This window comes from Eucyclogobius newberryi, unplaced genomic scaffold, assembly GCF_026437365.1.
Source record: "Eucyclogobius newberryi isolate DKJ021-1_F unplaced genomic scaffold, fEucNew1.0.hap1 SCAF_6, whole genome shotgun sequence".
NCBI lineage: Eukaryota > Metazoa > Chordata > Actinopteri > Gobiiformes > Gobiidae > Eucyclogobius > Eucyclogobius newberryi.
In genome coordinates, this window is record NW_027316278.1 from 26234649 (window position 1) to 26258517 (window position 23869).

Below are 23869 nucleotides of genomic sequence, written 5' to 3' on the forward strand. Positions count from 1 at the left end.
ATGGAAAGGCCTAGAGCTGTTGGTGAATGCTGCATGGGGCACTGGGCAGCTGCATGTGCTGCCAAACAAGGATGTGGTGCATGGTGAACTCTGTGGACAAAGCAATGCCTGGGTGGATCAAAACTTAAGCAAATATCATTAAAAAGTCAAGTTATCATGCACTTCTTTTAGCTTGGCCAATCAAACACTCAAATGTTTTTATGCCTTAAGGACCTGTACAGTACTTCCTGTACTTGATTTTGAATCATGAGTGTAAAACTGATTTACTAATGTGCTGCTGGGCTCAGTTTTACTATACACTGTAAAAGCATTACCTTAAACTAGAAGAAATAAAAGTCAGATTGAGGCCCAAATATTACAACATTGTCTACTGACCAAAAGCCTTTCTGTGTGAAGTTTGCACGTTTACCTCCTGTCTGTGGAGATTTCCTCCAGGTGCTCCACCACTAAAAACATGTACAATAGGCTCCTCCCCTCTGGGGCCAGGACTCCCTTGAAAAAGAGATGCTAAATCTCAGTGGGACTTTCCTGGTTAAATAAAGGTCAATAATAGATTAGTATAACAGTGGCTTCCAGCAATCTCACATCATCGCAAGAGGATCCCCGGCGAGGTTTGCATGTTCTCCTCGTAGCTGCATTGGCTCCCTTTTAATATTCCCATACATTTATGGGAAATCATCCATACAGAACCTATGAATTTATGAGGTGCGGACACTAAACAATGAAACCTAGATAAGAAGGGCAAATTAAAAGTGGGTTTGAAGTGTCAGAATTGGAAGTCCCACTAACAAAACTAAACCAGTAATTAGGGATGTTAAGATTCTGTAATCAATAATCTTGATCATACGATAAGAAGAACAAAAAAATAATAATTTCACAAGCAGAACTATATACGATAAGGTGCTTTTGACTTATTTGTTTATATGACATTAACTTTATCATTCAGAAAGTTTTATTTCATAAAGTTGGGCACAAACTAAAGAACTTGATCTATTTGACTAAATAAAAGTGAATAGAGTTTCAATAGAGTGAGGACTTGTTGACGTTTCTTCTTACAATAATCAGAACACAAACATTTGATAATTGATTGCTAGTTTGACAACATTATGTCCAAACAAGAACTACCCACAGACTAAACCAAATCCAAACCATGTCTGTGGGCAGTACTACAGCAGTATCTCTGCTCTAAATCTTCACGTGACAGTAGCCCGTGTTCAGACGAGGTGGTGTCCTTATTTTTTCTTTCCTGTGGGATTCTGCAGCCCTCCTTGTGTCCTGCCTCCAGTAGACTTCAATCAAATATTTATAATGGGGCCGCCGCTGCTCATCAGGCTCAAACTGGCTCACCCGCACTACCGACCTTGCTATATCTTGCATACAAATACAGATTCCCCCTCGGCAAACTCTGGCAAGAATAGACTTGAAGGAGTGCTCTGATTGGGACCGTGGTGTAAATCCATGTCTGTCCTTGCTTTGATCTCACAGTGGTGCATCTTGCGTGTCCTTGGTAAAAACACTGTACACTCTGGTACTTTTTAATTTCTTCCTCCTTTCTTTTCTTGCTCTCTTGTCTATTTGTGCCAAGGTAAGGAGAGTCCTTGATTCTTCTCCTGCTAATTAAGCTATATGTTTGATTGTTTTTTTCCCAGGTATCTTCAGAGGTTTTTCACTCCATTGTTGAAATCAATGCCATTTTAAACTTGACTTACATGCGTATCATTCTATTGCATAAACTAGAGCTTCTCAAACGTTTTCTGGCACGCCCCCTTAGGAGATTTTTTTTTAATCCAAACGGGCGCGCCCCCCACTTTGAGAAGCTCTGGCATAAACCCTTGTTCATTATGATTATGGTGATGATGGTGATGATGATGATGATGATGATGATGATGTGAATAACACAAGCTAGTTAATCATCATGTTCATTGTTAGAGAGTGGAATATATTTGGGCACCAAGTTAACATGTTACCTTCTGTCCAGTATATTAGAAGCAAAAATAATTACATTTTCTGATTAGGGGTCCATTACCTGCCTGTCGTCATGGAGATGTTATTGCTTTGCCTGGAATCTTACAAAATATGACATTAAACTTTTGATGCTTTTATTGCTTGAAATACATGTATTCTTTCTATGAGCACACTTGCCTCTCCACATATTTAAACTGCTGCCTATCTCCATGGCGATATAAGTTTTATACCATACTGTGGAATATTCAAGGCAAAGCAAGAGCATCTCTACGGGGACCTGCAGGTGGCAGACCTTCCAATAGAAAGTTACATTGTGCACCTATAAAGGCTCTTTCACACTAAAGAGATAATTGACAGGTGCCGGCATGTGTTTAGTGTGAATAACGCCATCGGCCTCAGAGGAAAGCAGAGGACGTCTTGAGTGCTGAATTTTGGAGGATCTATTTGTATAGAATCTGTATCCCCAGTCTCCACAGGAGGAGGGCTCTGTTTGGCCCAGGCTCCATTCACAAAATTTAACTCAACTTTGAATCAAACAACACTTTTGTCTGTAATTATCACAATGCGCTGCATTTTAGCCTTATGTAAATCCAAGCATAAGTGCCTCTTTTTATGCCCAAAAGCTGTATTAATTTAGTCCATTTATGTGCGGCCATGTGCTCATGTCGCATTGTGTACTATAGTGTATTGATAACTAGCTTGTTTATAATAGTCCGATTGCATAGTTTATCCACTATTGCCGCCGCCTGCTGTTTTAGAAAGGTATTGCGTTGTTGGTATATCATTGCTTCAATGAGAAAGAAGCTTTTCACAGGGGAAACATGAGGAGACTTGGAGAGACGAGCTGTATATCTGACTCTGTTACGGGGTGGGGAGGTCGGACCGGTGAGAAAGAGCCTTAAGGAGTTTAGACCAGAGCCAAAGTTTGACCCATGGACAACTAACGCCGGCATCAAGAAAGCTCCTGCAGATTTTCCTCCTCAGTCACCATTGAATTCAGGCTCTACGCATTACGGGCCATGTCCCAATGTGCTTTTTCAGTGCTCAGAGTAGTTACATGGAGCTTCATCTTCTGGAGCCTCTAATACGTATAATTAGTTTACAAGGAAGAAAACTAGACTTGAATGGTCTTAAATTTCTGTGGATTGCTTGAAATCTTCACATTATACAAGTACATACACTGAAATAATTGAATAAATACATCAAATTTTCCTAAAGCATACTTTATTTTAATGCAATTGAGACGAGCAATGAATATAAAGAAATAAAGAAGGATGCGACGGAATGAGGAATGTGATACAGCCAAAAATAGTGTTTATGTAACATGGCGGGCTGGTGATGTGATTGCATCTGATTAGTCTGAAACGGCACATTCCCAAAAAGGATCAGGTCCAGGAGGCAGGACTGGCTGTGAGGAGGTGACAACTGTCCAAATTATACCCTGCTCAAAGTAGGGTCCACCCTTAGACCACATGCAATCTAGGAATGTTCAATATTTTTCTAACTCTAGGTTTGACAAAATGTGGTATTTTGTTTCTCTTTAGATTTTGTGATGCTTTATTTTTTGATTTTTTGTTTATGGGTTATTTTAAATTGTTGGATAATCAAACATAAAAAAGTGCCTCTTTAGATTGACGATTACTGGTGGGCGTGATATTATACTACCAGCCAAATGTTGGTAAATTCATATTTTGGCTTTTACGTAACACTACATTTTAACTCAATAACCACTTACCACGTGGTTAGAATTGTTGACTGATTTAATTTAGTTTTCTTGAAAAAAAACAGTTGTTACATTAATTATTTTACTCAAGAACTAAATTAGTGAAATTAACTTCCCCCAAATAATAATTACTTATACACATTACTTCTAGGTTTTGAATAAAAGTATTTAGTGATATTTCTGCGCATATGATCTCAAGTTTACTGTCCATTCTTGTGTTGGAGAATATCGCTACAAATTGATGAATATAAAGATTAATATAGTGAATTCAAGTCATTTTTACCCATGTAAATATGCAGTTTAACTGGTAACCGTCACAGGCCTGTGACACACACCAGACAATCACCAAAGCCCTTTTATGCTAGATGCCCCGCAGTCCATTGCTCCCAATCAGTACAGTTTTTTCCATGTTAGCTGAATAGGCCAAATACAGTCATTAGAGAAGTACATTGGCAGTATTATCGTCATTAGACTGCAGACTGACTAAGTAATCCTCCTCCAGGTCCTTTAGGCACGGCTTATTGGGCTTTAAATGACTTCCTCGCGCAAACGCCATCTTTGTTTCCTCGCTCCTCAAGCTGCACAGGCACAAAGAGACGCAGCACAGCAGTGCAAGACAATAATGGGTTTTGTTTCACTGACAACAACTTGAGCTGACGGTTATTTTGGAGGCTATTATTGTAAAGTTTGGGCTATTATCAAAGTTCACTGTGTGAGAAAGCACTATGGGTTAATTTGAAAGTGCAATAAATGAACGCCAAGCACTATTAAACATATGAAGGGGTTTTTGAACATTTAGAAAACATGAACGTTATCTGGTCCGAGCTTTCGACAATCATTATCTTTATCATAGCTCATAGAGGCGACAAAACTGGCAATTTTATGATAATCAAGTGGCACGTACTGTGTTTGTTAAACTGTATTTATTGTTCTGCTCTGCCTCTTAATGTAATTTTGAATATAGATCATACCCTTAACAGCTTTGATGATTAACAATTCTGAATATTGTTCTATGATACAGCATTGCTGTGGTGTGTAAGACATATTATACTCTTACTCTACTATGTAATGCTTAGGAGTTTGCAAGGATTTTAATAGAAACTTGTTAAAAGTTTTTAGAACTTTAGTTGCTTCTTGATACCTGTCACACACTTCTTTTTATCCTACCGCTTCAATATCCAATTTTGAGTGCAATTTCCCTCTAATCATATCCAAGTTTCTTGTTCCATGTGCCAGATATGAGTCACGCGTGTGTCATTTTACTTGCAGCACTAATTTGAGAAGTGGAAATGTGGTTATATTAATGCCAATCAGACCACATGTCTCAACCAGGGACACTTGTCAAAAAGAAAGAAAAGTATGACTTTTAAAATAAATATATTATGTATTATATTTTATATTTTTGGTCAGTTTGCTTAAAATCCGAGATGTACCAGAACCAATTGTATAATCTGTTTGCTCTGATCCAGGAAAATATAATTAGGTCAAATGAGTTAACGCATTGAAACTTTTTTGGTCGATTGTTGGTCTCCGAATATTTTAATGCAGTGGGGATTTATAGTTATTTACAGAGTAAATTACTACTTAAATGACTATAATAATAACTCGTTTTAATATAATATTATTTACATATTATATAATAGAAATTAGAAATAATATCAGGTATTGACAAATACTGACTGAAATGTTCAATTAAAGCCCTGCCGTGTAACTTTTTACCCAAGAAAATTGACTAAAATAAAAGCATGTTTTTATTGCACTGAAAAACCTATAAAAACAAGCATCCTCTCTGTTAGTGGGTTTGCATCTCCACAAGCCGAATTCTAGATTCAGTGGAAGATTGTTGCTCCATTCTGGCTATAATATTCCATAAAACATATTTCCATGGAGAATGTTCCAACATCACTTTTTTATTTTAATGAAATAATTCTGGTAAGAAAGTTCCTTGGTGTTACTTTAACTTTAAGTATTTAAATGGAAAAAGGTTAAATAATACACTAATTTAATGTTCACCTTAGTTCACCTCAGACTTTTTGGATTTGAACAAATTTTCTCTCTATTTTTTGTGCTTCAGCGCTGAAGTATTTTGTTAAAGAAGGTCAACAAATCCTGGCAAAAAGAGCTCTTTCTTTTCTCTCCATAATAAAATACCTCAGATATTAAATAAGTTTTGGTTTTGTGGCATTTCAACTGACAATGTGCTGTGTTTTATCATTGCAGCAGCCAAGACTTTGCTGAACAAAAAGGCAGATGTCAAGGTAAGGATCACACATACCTTTGTTCTGTCCACACACTCTCTATTTGACCTTTGAACTGCTCTTGAACTTATGACTTCTGTATTCTGTGTTGTGAATTGTGATGGAATTGTGCAGTTCAGAATGGTGTTGTCATGTTTGTACGACATTTAGAAGATTAGGGATCGTTTTCCAAATGGTATGCAAAATCTTTGTCAACATTTAAATCATAATTGTTTAAAAAAAAAAGAACTCTGTGGCAGTTAAATTCGAGACTTTTAATAAGTTCAATGTTTAATAAAAAAGAGTAAATGAATTGCTTTAAAGTAATTTCATACTGTCTCAAAAATAGTTAAAGAAATAGCCAAATATATGTTATTTTATTACAGAATCGTTTCGGTATGAACCAGTTGCAATCATGGATAAATTGGTCTGGAAGTCCATGCTCCATGCTCAATTCAGGGTTCTTTGCATCAAAAGTGTAACACCCAAGTATCCATTCTACAAAATTAATACTCAAAAAATATCTCCTTTTTTGTTCTACTTAAGATTTAATCAGTGTGCTGCAGAGAAACTTCATCTGCAGCACATATTTGTCAAAGCTTTCTTTTCTCTGGCATTATTCAGCTCATTGCCACCTCTCCATCTGTAACCATTATCAAGCGTAACCATCTGTGCCACGCTGCCTCCCTCTCAATTACTCCCTCTTCTCTATCTGTCTAATCGATCCGATTCTCTCTATGTCTGTATTTCTGTCTAGATATCTTCAGTACAGGTGGAAATGCATCAAAAATGTGTAATATATATATACCATCCATCTGATTTATGATATCGCAATTGTTGTTTTTGGATATAGAGTTTATCATCTATAACTGAAAGTATCAAAAAGAGAAAGAAATAGTTTGTGTAATTTCCCAAACAAACATTTTTTGCACTTATGTGGTTAAACTTATGGTTCATTCACGTTTAGTGCGACACTTGAACTTCCACCAAGACATTTAACGGCACATTTTAACACTTTTCTGATGCATCTATCTTATTTCTTTTAATCGGGACAACTTTGCAGTGAGTTGTATTTACCTTTGCATCACTACAAATGTGTCTGACAAAAAGAAATAAGATATATGTGTCGTAAATGTGAATATATTGTCCAAATATTGTTATTGAGATATTCATTTTTGTCAATATCGCCAACTGCTAATATTCAGTAAATCTGGCATATTTACATGTCATGTTCATATATTTTAGTTTATATGCATCTATCCTCCCATAAATGTATGCATATTTTTATTCCTCTCTTTTTTCCTTCTTTCTGTTCACCCTGTCCGCTCTCTAACCCTTCACCCATCCTTGCTCTCGCGGTTTTGCTTCCCTCTTCCTGCTCACCCCATCTGTTCTTTAACCTCATCCTTGCTCTCCTCGTCCCTTCAACGAAACCCTCACTGCATCCCACGCTCGCGCATCCACATCGCCGCGGTAACACATCCCACTCGACATCCTCATCGCGCATGCACCATCTCCACAACTACCATCGCCACCCCGAGTCCTTAAGGCTTTTCTTAGCTCCGTACATCTTGTGCCTAGGCCTGCTTTCGACTCTTTAAAAATCAGCCGTCGCATTTGTTTGTCACAAGAAACAGCGTGTGTGCATGTGCCCGTTCCTCCTGCGCAGCTGTGTGCGTTCTACAAGCGATGCACAGCCGGGAATGCGACTCTCCGCTCCAGGAATAGCTGCCAGTCTGGACCCTGGAAACTCAGATGACAGAAATAGACGCTTGTACTTGCACTGCCTCATCGCTTAGCAACAGGCTCCCTACACACTCGCCTGAAACTCTCCCAAAGACGTCTTCTCTCTCGCTCACTTCCGCTTGTATCATCTCGTGGTTCTAGTTTTCCCTCCTTCAATGTTCTTTTGTTTTCTGAAACCCCCTGCACCACGTCAAACTGTTTTTTCCCTTATCAAATAGTGAGTTGACAATAATTTTGCAATACTATTGTGCAGCCCTAAAAAGCTGAAAACACAATATCCATATCAAATGAACAAATATTAAATTGTAGTCATATTGTCCCTTGATTATTCCTAATTTTGACTTGATTCAATCTTGGTTTATTCTCTGCTAAAAACTTTCCTGTGGTAAGTTTGCCACCTGTTTGTTTCCTAAGACAGAGGATCTCAAACTGTGGAACAATCAAACGAGGGAAACAATGAAAATATCTATCTAGTCATAAGAGAGACAATAAGTATTACATGTAAATAATGTTTATCTCCCTAGCTAGGCTAAATGTTTGAAATTAATTCACATGCTTCAACATAAAAATAATAATATTTTGGGGAAAATAATTTGATATTGTATGACGGGTGCATCGTCAACAGACAATCAAGTGTGTAGTAGAGGGTACGCAAACGTCGGGTTATGCGACTTTAAAAAAGTTTGGGAGATGCTATTGCTTTGCCTGGAATGTCCCACAGTGTGGTATTAAAATGGCCCATCTCTAAATGCAAAATAGAGATGTTTAATGTCATAATTTATGTAAGACACTCCTGGCAAGGCAATAACATCTCCATGGAGACAAGCAGGTGAATTTCAATAAAGGAATATCTTATCTTACATAATCATATCTTAAAGTGTTTCTGTTGATACCGTTTGACTAGACTTTTTAAAGATTTTACTAATTTTTCTGTGTGAAAAGTAGTTTAAAATATCACACTATTGTTACCATAATAACACATATCATAGTTTAATACATCCCTAATCAAAAACATACTTGGAGATGTATCTGCTTACTTTTATTCATCCCGTTTAGTCCTCTCCCTACTCAGCCTCAAAAAAACACTTATTTGCCAATGTTCCTTTTTTGGAGACACATTATTATTTTCAGAAACATGAGAGGCCAAAGCAGAGGTACACAGAAGCATGTTTTAAGGATGATGATAATAATGCAATTTGCCCTTTTAAAATGGGCTTACTAATAATTAGTCGGCCTATAGTTCTAATACAGTAATACCTGTAAATCATTGAAATGCACATGTAATAAAGCCCCTCCCCACTCATGTGCAGTACCACCACGCTAAGCCACTGGGACCGGGAGAAACTGTACCTTGTATTTTTGTTGACTTAGCTCTTGCTCAGCACTTCACTCCAAATCCTCTGAAATCACCTTCCATTCTTGACAGCCCCCTTCTGGCTTGATCCTTTCAAATACCCAGACAATGTAAGCACCATGCAAATCAACAATTCATGCAGCTTTCAAACTAATCCCGGCATTTATGTTTTCGCACTAATCTTTTACTTTTTCATTGCTGCTAGCACTATCGTCTGCCTACTTTTTCCTCAACTCACTCAATCTAACTTCTCAATGGCACTTTGGAACGACCCAGTGGAGAAGGAACTCTTGTCTAGATGACGTTTTTAAAAAAAGAAGGCAGCAAAGTGTGCCAAATGTGTAAAGTTAGCATTGGTATGATTGTATTCTACATACATTCATTCATTTTTATTTATTTTTTGTCATTTTTGTCACATCATTGTTAAATAATCCATTCATCACGGGCAGAAACGCAAGTCCAGCTCAACCGTCCAGTACATGGTGAGCAATGTGTCAGTTTTAAATTTTTCCCTTTGGGTTTTTTCTTCCTCCTTTTACCTGTTTTAAGCTACACCTTTTTACTTTTCTTGTCACTCTCCAATTGTGGCATGTTTATTCAGTGAGTTGTGTTATGTTGGTTCTTATGTGATAATGGAACCTAAGCAGACTCCCAAAACACCTCTTCTTTTTCCTTCAATTTAAAAAGTCCATACCACTTTCCTAATCTTCATCCAATTCACCTTTAATGTCCTCTTTCTTCTTTATCATTCACCTCTCAACTTGGAAAAATGTCATTTGTTTACTGGAGATATTAGTGAGTGTGTTTGAGAACTCAAGTATGCAATATTTATTGTCATTATTCCCTTCCGTCTTCATGTTACTCTTTCACAACTTTTACAAACGACATTACAACAAATATCCAATTCCATGAACAAAACGCCAATGACTTTGTCTGATTTCTGATCTTGTAGATCTTGCAGTGCATAAATTTGACTAGACACAACTAAATTTAGTTACAAGGCTTAATTATCTATAATCATATTCACCGCTGGTGAGGATTTTGACAGAAGTGCATTTTAATAAAGATGTTCCACACTTTGATGTACGGCCTTCAAAGCGGCATTTGATGAAGGCTTTTAAAGGTAAAAATCTGTTGTCTGTTTGTAGAAATCAACCCAGATCTTTAATCAGGTGTATCCAAACACATGAGTGTTATGACATATAGTACCATTATGTTGTGTATTATGTGTATTACAAACTCAGTCTGGTCGTGTAATTGGTACAGCTGTTTAATTCACAAGACACAGCTTTGGTGCATTTAGCTAATAGCTCAGCCCTTAGTGGCGGCTGACTATATTTCTCTAGAAGATAAGACCTTAGAAAAGAATTTTTTTCTGCCTTCTGCCATTAAGTGTTTCATGCCTAAAAATACTTTGTAATTTTGTACTCTACCATACAAATGACTACTTTTAAAAATGTATTTTGTGGTATCTTCCTGCCATTATATGTTTATCTCAACCCTTTTCTTCATACTACCTAAAGGTCTAGTCTTACCAAATAAAATATGAACCAGGGGTGCTGGTCACAATATTGTTTACCTCTAGAACATTTATAGGTGTATTATCATTAAAATAAATCCTGTCACGTTTTGTTGGAGCAGAGATCCAGTCATATGAGCTCTCATATGTTCAAGCGTGATCACGCTTGGTTAAATCTATCTGTCTCTCATCAAAATAGAAGATTCTCACAGGATCACTATTGTTTTTTTGTTTTTATTTTAATTTTGATATCACCCACTCCTAATTATTATTTATGTTTTAAAAGTCTCTGTAGATTCGCCAAGTTATTCTGCTCTAGATTTTGTGGGGCATCTTGAGCACCATATACTGTATAGGCTTCTGTATATATATATATATATATATATATATATATATATATATATATATATATATATATATACATATATATATATATATACATACATACATACATACATACATACATACATACATACATACATACATACATATATATATATATATATATATATATATATATATATATATATATATATATATATATATATATATATATATATATATATATATATATATATATATATATATATATATATATATGAATGTAGCCTTTGGCACAACCATGATGTAAACTGTGTCTCCAATAATGTGTCCAATGTGGGAAGATTTCTGTTTCTACTCGCATGGTCTGTCTCTTGTAGATTCCTTGCTCTTGTTAACACTGTGGTTCCTCCTCTCTTCCTCTTTTCCTCTCTTCCCTCCCTCCTCTTTCCTTCTCCTGCACAGCCCCAGACAAACAGCACCAAAAACAGCATAGTCACCAGCCCCAAAGGAAACATCCCTTCACCTGCTCTGGTATTTACCGCCTCCACCCTTTCACCTCTGTGTCCAAGTCTGTGCATATATCTGTCCGTCCTCATCCTCCAGCACCTTGCCTCCTGTTCCCCTTTCCCTTCTACTCTGCATTTAAAAGTGCACTATGTAACTCTTCTGGTGGGTGTTGAACTGGTCTGCCATTTATTCTATTATCGTTGTTTCTATTGATCAAATGAATGGTCATAAGTACCTAGAAAAATATGCATTGTTGCGACGATTGGCAACGCGTATAAACAGATTTAACGTTTGTTTATTGCCATACTGTTGAACATTCAATCCATAGCAATAACATCTCCCTGGAGACAAGCAACAAAAAACAACAGAACTTAGACCTGTCACAATAACACTTTTTTAGGGGGATTGCTACAAAAGATAATGCAATACACGATCATATTTAAACTACTTCATACAACTTAAAGCAGGATAATTTATAGTACATTGTTGTTACAAAACATGAACTGGGGTAGATACATATCGGTAACATTAAACATTTAAGTAGTTATTATCTATAATGAGTCATTTATGTTATTTATTCAAGCCTCGACAGCTTGTAGTACATAAAATAAGGTTTCCCTCTCTTTCTCGTCTTTAGAGAATGATGAGTATATATATATATCTATATCGCCAGGCCTCGCGAACCCTCCACCAGAAAAGCTCCATAGTGCACTTTTAACCACGGTTCATGTGTGCCGGTCTCTGCCTGCTGCTCTGGTCCACAGCGGTTGGAGAAGCAGCAGGTAGTGTCATAGAATATTTGGCTTTGACAGGTGGAGATGCCAAAGTGTGACACAGTTCAGATTTATACACTGCTGCTGTGCTGAGTGTTGAATGAAAGTTTGGGAAAGAGGAGCAGACAGCCAGCTTCAGTAGGTACTGAGGCGATGACAAGTCTACTTCTCCTGCTGTTGTAAAATGTAGTGCTGGAGTTGAACATTTAAGAGGGTAGATCTGCGCTTTTCTGTGTTTTTGGTGTTTCATGACATTAACATTAACATTTTGAGGGTCCTAAACGTCCTTAAGTATTGCACATCATTTTGTTTAGGCATGATACACTGTGGAGCTGTTTTAATGATGTACGTTTTCTTGAATGTATGCAAGAAATATAAGGTATTTTCTATTGAATTCCTTTAACGTTGTCCAGAAATTTTACTTTAACTATAGTAAAAAAAAATATATATATAATAATAAACGGAACAGTATATACTTGTGATGAAGAAGATGTGAAGGCCAACCTATAAATGCAACTAGAAAAATGGAAACTAAAAAAATGATTTCAAATATTGATGTTGTGGGTTTTGCCTCCCGGCCTGCCTTGACCGTTTGCTAATTGTCTCTACCCTCTCTCGCCCCATTTCATGCAACAGCTGTCCTGTCCAATAAAGCCTTTAGGCCTTTTTTTGAAATGTGCCTTAGAAAAACAGTTGTTGTTGTTGAAGAAAGCTAGAGTAAGTTCCCACCACAACTACTGGAGCAGAACAACTGCATTAGTCTACTACTCCAGTGCCATTTATATAAGCCCAGAAGCTGCTCAGGAATAAATATCTGTCCATGAGAGGAAGTCCATGCCTAACTAATGACCTCACCCACTTACACATGCCACACAGCTGAAGATTAGGACGAGCGGACGTTTATGTGTATTGCCTCTGCTGTGGCTAAATATAGCTTTGTCACTCAAGCTACAAGGCTCCAGGCATGTCATGACAATGTGTCTGTCACAGGAGAGTGACACACATGCAACTTAACTTCATGAGCTCATGCAGTTTAATGGTTGATTATTTATTATTTATTGTCAAGAGAAGAGCTTTTCACATGACTGGATAATTGTGATCAAACAGGAGTACAACTAAATTATGGAAATAAAATGGAATAAAAATGGAATATATATATATATATATATATATATATATATATATATATATATATATATATATATATATATATATATATATATATATATATATATATATATATATATATATATAGTTGATTTCAATTCAGTTTATTTTTGTAGAGCCCAAAATCACAGTTCCCTCGCCGGGCTTTAAACATTTAAAGCCCAGACAGACATCAAACTATGACACAATCATTGGTCAATGCAAACAAGCAGACAAATCCAAATTCACAGGAAATAAGCAAATGGATCACTGTCCTAGAGCAGTCTCCTTCTCAGCACGGAAAAAACTACAAAAAACCCAGTAGTAAAAAAAGAGAAACCTTTATAGTGACAAAGGTTTTTAAAAGCTATCGGAATTGCAAAAGCTGTTTAAATATTTATTATTATTATTTAACCAGGTAAAAAACCTATTGAGATTGAAACTTAATTTTCGAGGACCTGGGGAAAAGTGGGAAATTTGCAGCGAGAGACATTTAAGAAACTGCGGTAGATTTGAAAACACGACTTTTGCAGGATCATTGTCATTTGATATTTTCCACATGCATGTCGTATTTGATTGAGTACTATTTTTGATTCATTCTTGACTTATTAAAACACCTAAAATATGTTTTTCATGAACATACGACATTTAGACATATAGACTAGTCAGAGTTATTAGGCGTGTTTGGGATAAGCAAAAACAGTGCTGATCCAAACGGTGTTGATCGACGGGGCAGTTTCCGGTTTAACTCAATTGGTGCATGAGGCTGCTGGGCATTTTTCTACCCTCTCACTGGAGGCTTCAGCTTTCATCAATCACCCAGACGAGGCGCAGCTAAACACAAATGCACCTAGTCTTCCTAAGTCTTAAATCTGCTCCAAACCACATGCTTACACTGGCACTACATTGACTTTAGACCTGTCGATTAAAAAGCCCAAAGATCATTAATCATTTGTGATTAATGATTATGATTGGTGATTGGTTCTTAATTCTGTGCAAATTAGATCGCCATTTACCCAAACCACTCACATCTTTATGTTAAAATAGTACATTTTTATTTTAGTTTTCAAACACGACATAAAAAAACACATGAGCTTTTGTCTAAACAGCATATAAATGATGTTCTTTCTCCTCAGGCTCTTTTGGTCTGTCTTAGTGTGCATGTTGTGGTGATGTTGGTTTGAGAATGTCTGTCCTTGCTGCCTGTGCAATATGAGCCCAGTCGTGTTTAATCTGGATTTGATATGGCGGCGCATACAAGTGTGCAGAGAAGTGTGGGCACATCCGCTGAGGCTACACAGCTTCTTTCTGTTCCTTGAAGGGATAAGAGTGTGGGAAGGCTCTGATCTTTAAAGCTGTTGCCAGGGACGTCAGCTATTTACTGTGTAGCTCTTCTGCACGTGAGCAACATTTCCACTGCAGGGCTGATTATATCCATTATGTTTCTTAAGAGACATTTTTTGCAACAGTCAGTAAAGTGTGTATGTATGTATACATGGTTATAATTATAGGTAGAGCTGAAAGATGAATCGCTGCATTCTAATCTCAATCGCAAAGGCTGTAATTATTTTGGTAATGTCCTCTGCAAAATGTCTTGTGTTTGGGGATGGTATAAATCTGGCTAACCCTGTAGTTTACATTTCTACAAAGATATTCTGAAATCTGATTGGATAAGAGTGTAGACTTACAGAAAAAAGCAGCTATTAATAGAAGATGATAATTTCTCACCAAACGCTGGCTTGATCTTGTGATAAACCTCTGTATTTACGGTGATGGTAACTTATATGTTGAGCCGACAAAGTTAGCAAAACAAAGCTAGCACATTAGCAACAACGGTTTCCTGTTTATCAATGCACGGCACTCACAACAAGACTGAAAATATTATGTTTCCAGTGCATCATGCACCTTTAACCCAATCCAATGCAGTATAGAGATGTTAAAATGTGTTTGTGAATGTATAATTTGGGTATCATTAAGGTTTTATAATAAAAAAAAATATTGTTATATTTGAAACTCCGCCCTGGACCCAAGTCATGCCCTTACATGGAAATGCATTCGGCCATTAAAAGAGCGACCGAAGTGCTCCTATTGCATTACAATGGAATCAAAAGCCTTGTTTAGACCGGCCCTGGTCCACCAGACTAAACATTGGTTTTGATTCCATTAATGCCTTAATGTCTAATTATACAACATCATCAGCATTGGCCTCCTCTCCTAATCTGCAGACCCCAGGTACTTTGTTCTCTTGTATAGCATTATCTCTTGCTGCAGCTCCTGTTGCCCAGGGTGACAGTCTCATCTTTATGGGGGAGACAGCGGAGGATTGGTCATCACAGAGGTGTCACTTCCTGTAAACGGAGCGAGTGAGAGCAGTGCTTGAGCAGGCACATCCTGTCAGACTGAAGGAAGCTGTGCAGAGAGGCATCAGTTAGACATGGGAGAAATGACATGTATAAACCCTTTAAAAGTTTACAAATACATTCTAAACTCTAAAACTGAGGCAAAGGAAAGTAAAAGTGAAGTGGAACAGGTGGAAGTGGGTTTTAATGAAGAAACTGGGACCAACCTCAGAATACCACAAAATCTGAAAACTCAAAGCTGTTACATTGCATGTTACATTATTAATTTATTTATTTGAGATTTTGAGATGATGAAGGCAGAATCCTGATTTATATATTTTTAAATGTTGACCCCACTCTGGGTTTTTCATTGTCAATCTACACAAATTATACTCTTTGTGAAGCTAAATTATAATTTTGAAACTAGAAAACGTAATTTTTTCCGTCCTTTATAATAGAAAAACAAACTAACTGATGTGTTCACATTGGAAAAGAAAAAAAGGCTTATTTTTGTTATAAAGACTTAAAAATTACCATTTAGTTCTGATAACAGTTAATAAAGTGTATTTTGAAGAATTAACGTAAGATTTTAAAGGGTCTATAGTTTGGGTTTGGGCTACAAGGTTTATCACTAATTACAAAAGCTGTAATTATGTCTTACATAATGTTTTATGCAGATACCATTGCTTTAAAGATGCACTATGTAACTTTTCTGTAGCTTGTGTCCAATACGAAATCTCCACAGTATGGCACAGTATTACAAGCACTTTTAATGCTTTGAAAAGCCCGCATTCTCACCCGTCTCTCCACAGATCTGACCCGCTGGCGTCTCTGTAGATAAGTCTACACTGCGGAACATTTCAGGCAAAGATATTACATCTCCATGGAGACCAGACCAGAAATGACCTAGTGCACCTCTAACAATGTTTTACTGCCGTTCTTGTGACGAGAATTAACCACAAATAAATAAATGGATTGGCTTTGCGGAGATGATCCTTCAGTTTTAGTTTTAACTTAATTTAGGATAGATTTTATCTAAATGTTTTCCTCTTTTGGGGTTCGTCCATCTTGAAAACTTCTGTAGCAATGGTAAAAGTCCTATTTTAGACCTGGTATAGTCCTGTTATATATCTGGCTTCAAATTAGACCTGATCTTTCTATTGGTACTTTTAATGTGTTTCATTCCCTTTAATTATAGCGTTTCAGATTTGATAGGGTCTAACTATTGAAAGAAACAGAAAATTACAGGTCTTACTGCCCACTATTTCACCTAAAGCACCTTATTTCATTTCACCTAATATTTTCTCCTCACATAATTTGTGTTGACATTTCTGTTCGACCTTGTGTCCTTTTCTCTCCGTGATGTTCGGTTCCGTAATTAGTTTTCAGAGTCATTGACCATAAACCGGGCAAAGTCACGCTCGCATCTTTTCAAATTTCCATCCACCATACAATTGAAGTGTTCAATACGTGTTTTAATACTGCATCAGCCCGAGTACACGTCAATTTAATTTCAAAGAACCTACTACATGTGCTAACGAGTGGAACCAAAGAGACAAACGAGAACGTGAGAATTGTCGTTTTGTGAAGTGACTCAGCGAGATCTCCGCACACTGCTGGCATTTCGGAGGTTTTGTTTTCTTTGTGATGCAACGTCTTTACTCTTTCGAGACATATTCTTTGTCATTTTTGCCTGCGAGTGTGTGGCGCTGGCGTATTCCGACGGTCATGTATCAAATGTGCTTATTCTGTGCTCTATTAAACTTAGACGAGCAAAAACGGAGGCTAAAGAGCTGTTTGTTTTGTCCCGGGGCAGTGACAGAACGGTCTCGCTGTCGGCTGTGTGAACATGAATGTCCTCATGGCAGACACTTGACCCGGGGCGATGTCTCTCTCTCGCTCTCTCGCTCTCTCACTCTCTCTCGCTCTCTCTCTATCCCTATCTCTCTCTCTCTATGTCTATCTCGTTCTCTCTCTCGCTGTACTTTCTTTTGACCTCTCTCATTATCTCCCTCCTTTCCTGTTTCTTCCTGTCTCTACTCTTTTCACCACTGCTTTCCCTTCTTCCTTTTCTGTCCCTCTCCTCCTCCCTCTCACTCTCTCTCTATCCCTCTCTCTATCTCACTGTACTATCTTTTGACCTCTCTTATTCTCTCTCCCTCCTTTCCTGTTTCTTCCTGTCTCTACTCTTTTAACCATTCCTTTTCCTTCTTCCTTTTCTCTCCCTCTCCTCCTCTCTCTCTGCCTCTCTCTTCTTTCTCTTCCTCTATCTCTATTCATGTCACTCTCTTAGCCCCTCTTCCTCCCTTGTCTTTCTCTAAGCCTTCTCTGTCCTATCTCTCTCTATCTCTCTTTTTTTTCTTTCTTTCTTTCTTTCTCTCTTTCTTTCTCTCTCTCCTTCTGTCCTTTCTGCTTCTTCTCTCTCTGACCCTTCTCTACCCACTCGATATCTCACCCTCCGATGTCACCCCGTCTCCTGCTCTTCCCCCTTCCTCTCCCCTTCTCTCATCTCTCCCTACGATCTGACTCTGACCCCTTTCTGTCCCTCCTTCTCGCTTGCTTTCTTTCTTTCTCTCTCCCTCGCTCCTTCTCTCTCTCTCTGACCCCTTTCTGCCTCTCTCTCTCTCTCTCTCTCTCTTTCTCTATGTCCTCTGCCGTGAGACTGGGATGAGAACACAAGTGACTTTCAAATTACAGTTTTCAGCTCATCCGCCCCCTCCATCACTTGAGAGAACGACTCGCTTCTCTGACAACTTTAACGAGCTCTTTCTTTCCATTGAACATTCACAGCACTATCTTTGTTCCTCGCTGCTCACTTTTATACCTTTTTGTCATAAGTATGTATTTGTTTCTTTCTTCACTTTCCCTATTTTCTCCTTTATCTCATATGTGCCATGCTCCTCCACTTGCCCCTTCTCCTCCTCCCCTCCAGGAGCCTCAGACAACTGTCATCCATAACCCAGTGGACGGGACAAAGGTACACGCCATTCAAGCTGCCCAGGCATTTTCTGTACCTTCGCTCTTCTCTTCTTCTATGTCTATCTCCCTTCGACATTGGGGTCACACTATCTTGCCTGGGTCCTGCTGTGGATAGGGAAACGGAAGATTCAAGTTAACCTCGTAATGTTGAGGCAAAGAAATGACATCTAATCTTGTTATACGCGGCCCAATTACGGAGAAACGCATGGATTTGCTAGGTTTTGTGGAGTGACTCATGCAGTATCTAACAAAGCATTTTAATTGTGTTGAGCGTTTGTCTCACTCCCGCTCGAGACACATTGTCAGTGATAAAGAATAACAGTTTGGTTTGGGTAAGAGTTAACCTGCGTAATTTGTGTATAATTGCATAAAATGGTGACATTTTTCAGTAGATTCAGACTTTAAGTTAATCAGGAAAGATTGAAGGTTTGATTCCCAGATCATGTTGAGGTTTCATTTTTGTTTGGTTGGGTTTCCACAGGTTTCACCACCAACATCAGCATGCACAGAAGGCTAATATTTAAGCTATAGGCGCTATCCACCAAGACATTGACTAAAACCTAGCTTAGCTGTTCTTAACTTTTTCGGTGGAGGGTTCGCCACCTGCCTGTCTCTTTGGAAATGTTTTTGCTTGACGCCACAAGGCCAAGTTACAGGCTAGTACCTCTTGAATAAAGGTTAACGTAGAATTCAGACTTAAAGTGTACGTACGGATAAAATGCAAATACTCAAGCTTCTTTTATTCTCTAATTAAGCTCAGAATGCTTACTTCTTCATCTCCAAAAGTTCAGACTTTTTTAATGCATATTCCCAGGACAAGTTGTCTTTTTAATAAAGGTAAGGGAAACTAGGGAATGGTAACTAGGGATGTCACAATATCAAATTTTAGTGTTACATACATCATTATTTAACGATTATTCACGATCATTGAGACTCTGACGAAACAACAGTGAACTATTCCTTTACAACATGTAATTTGTAATAATTAATAACAGCTGTCAGATAAAATAAGTTTTTATATTTATTGGGGGGGTTTGCACTATATATTGGACACTTAAAGGTGGTATGGACGATTTTTTTTAGCAAATTTTGTATCATATTTCCTCGTGGCGTGGATAAATCATTAGTCCTGCCACGTATCAATCATAAAACGCACCTACTGCTCACCTGCAGCCGCGTCAGGCTCGTCCCCACGTTTCCGCGTGCCTAAGTGCATGGATCTATCATAATATAGTTCCCTCAGTGTACGGGGCAAAATGAAGACGGAGAAAGACAGTTCGAGCCGGCGCAGAAGTGGACAGAAATCTACGGGAGACGAGCGATGCGATGCGCTCCGTTGCGCTAATAAACAAACGCACGTGTGTGTTGTATCAGGCCGCACGGGGGAGTGCGCATGCGCACTTCCACCTGCGTTCTCAAATCGCCGAAAAATCGTCCATACCGCCTTTAAATTTGCTTCTAGATCTGTGGAAAGTGGGAGGTTTTTATTCATTTTTTGAATAAAACTCCGAGTCATGAAGTAAATTCTAAATAGATTCAACACCACAATGTGCAGTATTCCAGGCAAAGCTTTAACATTTCTCTGGAGAAGAGCAGGTAACATACCCTCTTTCAGTAAAGATACACAATGCACCTTTAGGATCTGGCTACTTACGTGATATGAAATCCACCTTAAACTGGATGCTCACTGACTTTTCCAAACAGATGCAGCTCCTGCATAACAACAAAATGAACCAGGGTTAACTAATTGAGCTTTTCTGGAGCAGTTCTCAGCATACGGGTGCTGACTGTGCCTATGGTAACCAATTGCTCCTTGTTGACCAAGCTGCATTTATGGATGAGTCAAATGCTGAGGAAAATATACCTATAGCTTCACCTTTATAGAAAAATAGTGTTGCCTTTACTTTTACACATCTATATAAGGCTGTAGAGTAACATATGCCTTGGGGAAAATCATGTTTTATTGTATTTGATGACATTTTTCCTCGTAATCCACCTGTCATTTTGTGTCACAGTCCTCTTTATCGCTTTGCTGTAAAACACGTTTCCCGGTGCATGTAATTTGTCTCCCAGTCTCATGTTGGTTTAATGAGGTCACAAGCGCTCCTTGTCGCTCCTTGATGTGCCGAGGAGTTTGGTCCTTTTTATCTGCTAATTGGAGTTTAAAGCTCACAGCTTCAATGGCTTAGGCCGATGAATCAGCCGAGCAGCAGGGTCAAGCCCCATAGAAAATTACAGCTAAGACAACCATTTAGTCAAATACTAACGAAGATGAAAGATTTATGGAGGACTAAAAGTGATTTAAGTGGACATGAATTAGCTACAACAATGAATGCAGAAATGTGTTCTTTTTTTAATGAATTTAGAGAGATGTCTAAATAATAATATACAGTATATTCATGCATACAACCTTGATATAAAAAGTAAATATTTTTTTTATATTATATTTCACTATGTACAATTTGTTTGACTTTATTTATTATTTATTTCTACATTTATTGTTTAATTTATTTCTATGGTCATCTTTAATCCTCCATAAAGAAGGTGTTTATCTGCTTTTATCTGCTTTGTAACATACTTGCTGGTTTGTGTGGACGTTCTAGTTTTGTCTTTCATTCATATATCTGTATATGTGGTCAATGCAAAGCCAAACTTGCACTTTTGTTGCAGGAATCATCGGACAGCAGCAACACCACAGTGGAGGATGAAGATGTGAAAGGTAAGATCACAATAAACTAAAACTATTTACTCTTTGAACGCTCAAGTTAAAGCACGAAATACCAATAAGTATTTTTTATAATTATATGTGTCCTCTGTTTTGAAGTAAACATGTTGAAATCAAATATTGAATTAAACAAAAAACATTTTCAATGGATGTAGTATTGTTTATGTGTACTTTTATGTGTCTTTTGGTTATCTATTATCCAATCAGAAAGCAGAATTAGCGCTTCACGTTGGGTTGCCAGATTTTACGACTAAAACTGGCTTGCATTAAACCCAAAAGGGAAAATGGCAACCCAAGTTCAGTTGTGATTGTTTTGCAGTTGTTGAACTTGTTGAGCGCTGGTTAAGAGTTTTTTGTGTTGAAATTGAAGGAATTGTTGTCTAGACTTCGGATGCTACCATGTCAAATGTGATAAAATGTGATAAAATGCAATGAAAACAGATTATAGCTGCATGTGTGGGCTTGTCTTGCATTGGTGAGTAAAGAATCACCGGCGTCCCTGCTCTTTTGCGACCCGTTAGTGACCCCTGTTGGTGCTTCTGTACACTGATTCTGCTGCAATGTTGTTTGGAGCAAGCGCCTAAGAGACATTTGTTTGTGTGTCTGGAAGTTGTGTGCCCTGGCTTTCCCAAAATGTTTGTTGTAACCCCAGTACCAAGAATCGCACCTCTCAAATGCCCCCGATCCGTGTGCTGTCGGCGTGCCAGACATTTTGTCACAGCAGGCGCCTGGTGTTTGGGCATATCTTTAGGACATTGCGTCAGGCATCACAAATATCCAGTGTCGATCTTTAAGCTGCGTGCCAATGCCAGGGCTGCTGTAAGAATGAACGGTTACTGCGGTTACTCTCAAACAGGCGCGCTCTCCACATCTAGGCTGAGTACAATGCGTCTAAAACAGGTCAGGAATAGAGGGATTCTGTGCCAAGCATACAGAACAAAATGTGCGCTTCCATTTTCCTCATCTCCCCATGAGGCTTTGCAGGTGTGTCATTCTTCATGAAGCAGGATCAGCGCTATTGGAGAGATAAGGAGTAAAAGAATAAGGAAATTACTATATTTTACATGTGTAATATTGTGAAATAATATGGTAATGTACGAGTGGTGTGAATATCTCACCAAATGCTCTGTTTTTAGCTCATGTCTCATGGGTCGTGGCCTCCATTTGTCTGGTACAACACAAATGTGGCCTTTGGTGTGTGGCCTCCTATTAGGTCTATCACACTATTATCATGTTTGCAGTCTAATGAGGTCATACTGTTTTTTTATCCCATTTATTTTTACACTATGCTAAAATAACCTGTAAAAAAGCAAAGGGCCTGAAATGTGTAAAGCATTCACACTGTGTATGCCCCAAATTGGACATGAGCTAAAACTAGACCTCAATATAGACCTTACCTTTTTAATAATTTTTATCTCAAATATAATGTGACAGTATCAGACAACTAGTGCATATAATACTGATGACGTAGTGCATCTATCACTCATATTGCATATCAAACAACAGAAGAGACTATGGTAACTTTGTAAACACAAATATCTCAAATGTCCAACAGATGGCAGTGCTGTCCCTTTTCAAACTTTTCAAACTTTTGGGCATAAACTTGAAGTTTATATTAAAGAACATAAAAGGCACAAACATAAAAAGCTAAATTGAATTATTTTAAACTGTTAAATTGTTAGTGTGGTTGATGAATTGCATCTACGTTAAGTTTAATGTAAACCAGTGAATAAAAAAATAAAAAAACACTGATTTGATTTAAAAAATAATAATTAAAAAGCAGATACATATTTCAAAGTTGTCACATTGGAGCCCGCAGTCCCACCTCTCACTGTTAAAAATGTAGAGGGCACGGACACCTTGGGAGGAGGGTCATTGCTAAAGAGGGAGGCGTCTAAATTTAGCCAGTGCCCCAGTGGAGGGTTAAAGCCACACTGTCCTGATAGCGCCACCGCGGGCTAACTCCAGACCAACACAGTTTAGAGCTCCTTAAGACACATCCGGCCTTTAGCGGAGGAGGAGAAAACTACAAGAACCAGGTGAGTGTGGGAGAGTATAGGACTCTGCTGAATGCTTGAGTCATGTGGATGTTTTCAGGGGGTTCTCGTCGGGTCAGTGAGTGCTGGGCAGCTGGTTTGAAACCTAATGCCTCTGTGGCGTTTGGAGCATCCGACAAATCTGTGTTATTGCTGTCAATGCTTTTATAGCGAAGCATAACTTTACTGTGGCTGTTCTGGGGCCTGCTGTGACTCATTCTCAACTGACATTTTATGAACCAATAATATATATTATAACAACATTTACATTACATCATTATTTATTTTTAGACCCTTTACAGCCGTTTGTGTTATTGGTTTTGTATCTTTCTTATATAAAAGAAGCCATTGTCTTTGAAATTAACTTTTTCCCAAACCAGTTTTTGTTTTCTAATATTAGTCAGTGTTTGAGTTGGTGTGTATTGTGTGTGTGTGTCTCCCTCTGAGGACGCTTATTAGACAAATAAGCGGTAGTAAGTATCAGATACATTTCTCA

At 38.0% G+C, this 23869-nt stretch overlaps 1 protein-coding gene across 50 annotated transcripts in view; it reads left to right on the forward strand.

Annotated features, from left to right (window-relative positions):
* camk2b1 (calcium/calmodulin-dependent protein kinase (CaM kinase) II beta 1) overlaps positions 1-23869 on the forward strand; it is a 71268-nt gene that overhangs the window by 39897 nt on the left and 7502 nt on the right. For 8 of the 50 annotated variants that reach the window (XM_072433167.1, XM_072433215.1, XM_072433181.1 and 5 more), the window contains 5 exons: positions 5909-5946; positions 9475-9507; positions 11331-11399; positions 18566-18610; positions 21283-21331. In XM_072433167.1, the coding sequence (XP_072289268.1) occupies positions 5909-5946; positions 9475-9507; positions 11331-11399; positions 18566-18610; positions 21283-21331 (234 nt within the window). The remainder of the gene's footprint in view (positions 1-5908; positions 5947-9474; positions 9508-11330; positions 11400-18565; positions 18611-21282; positions 21332-23869) is intronic. The other 42 variants (XM_072433217.1, XM_072433190.1, XM_072433211.1 and 39 more) reach the window with 14 other exon arrangements.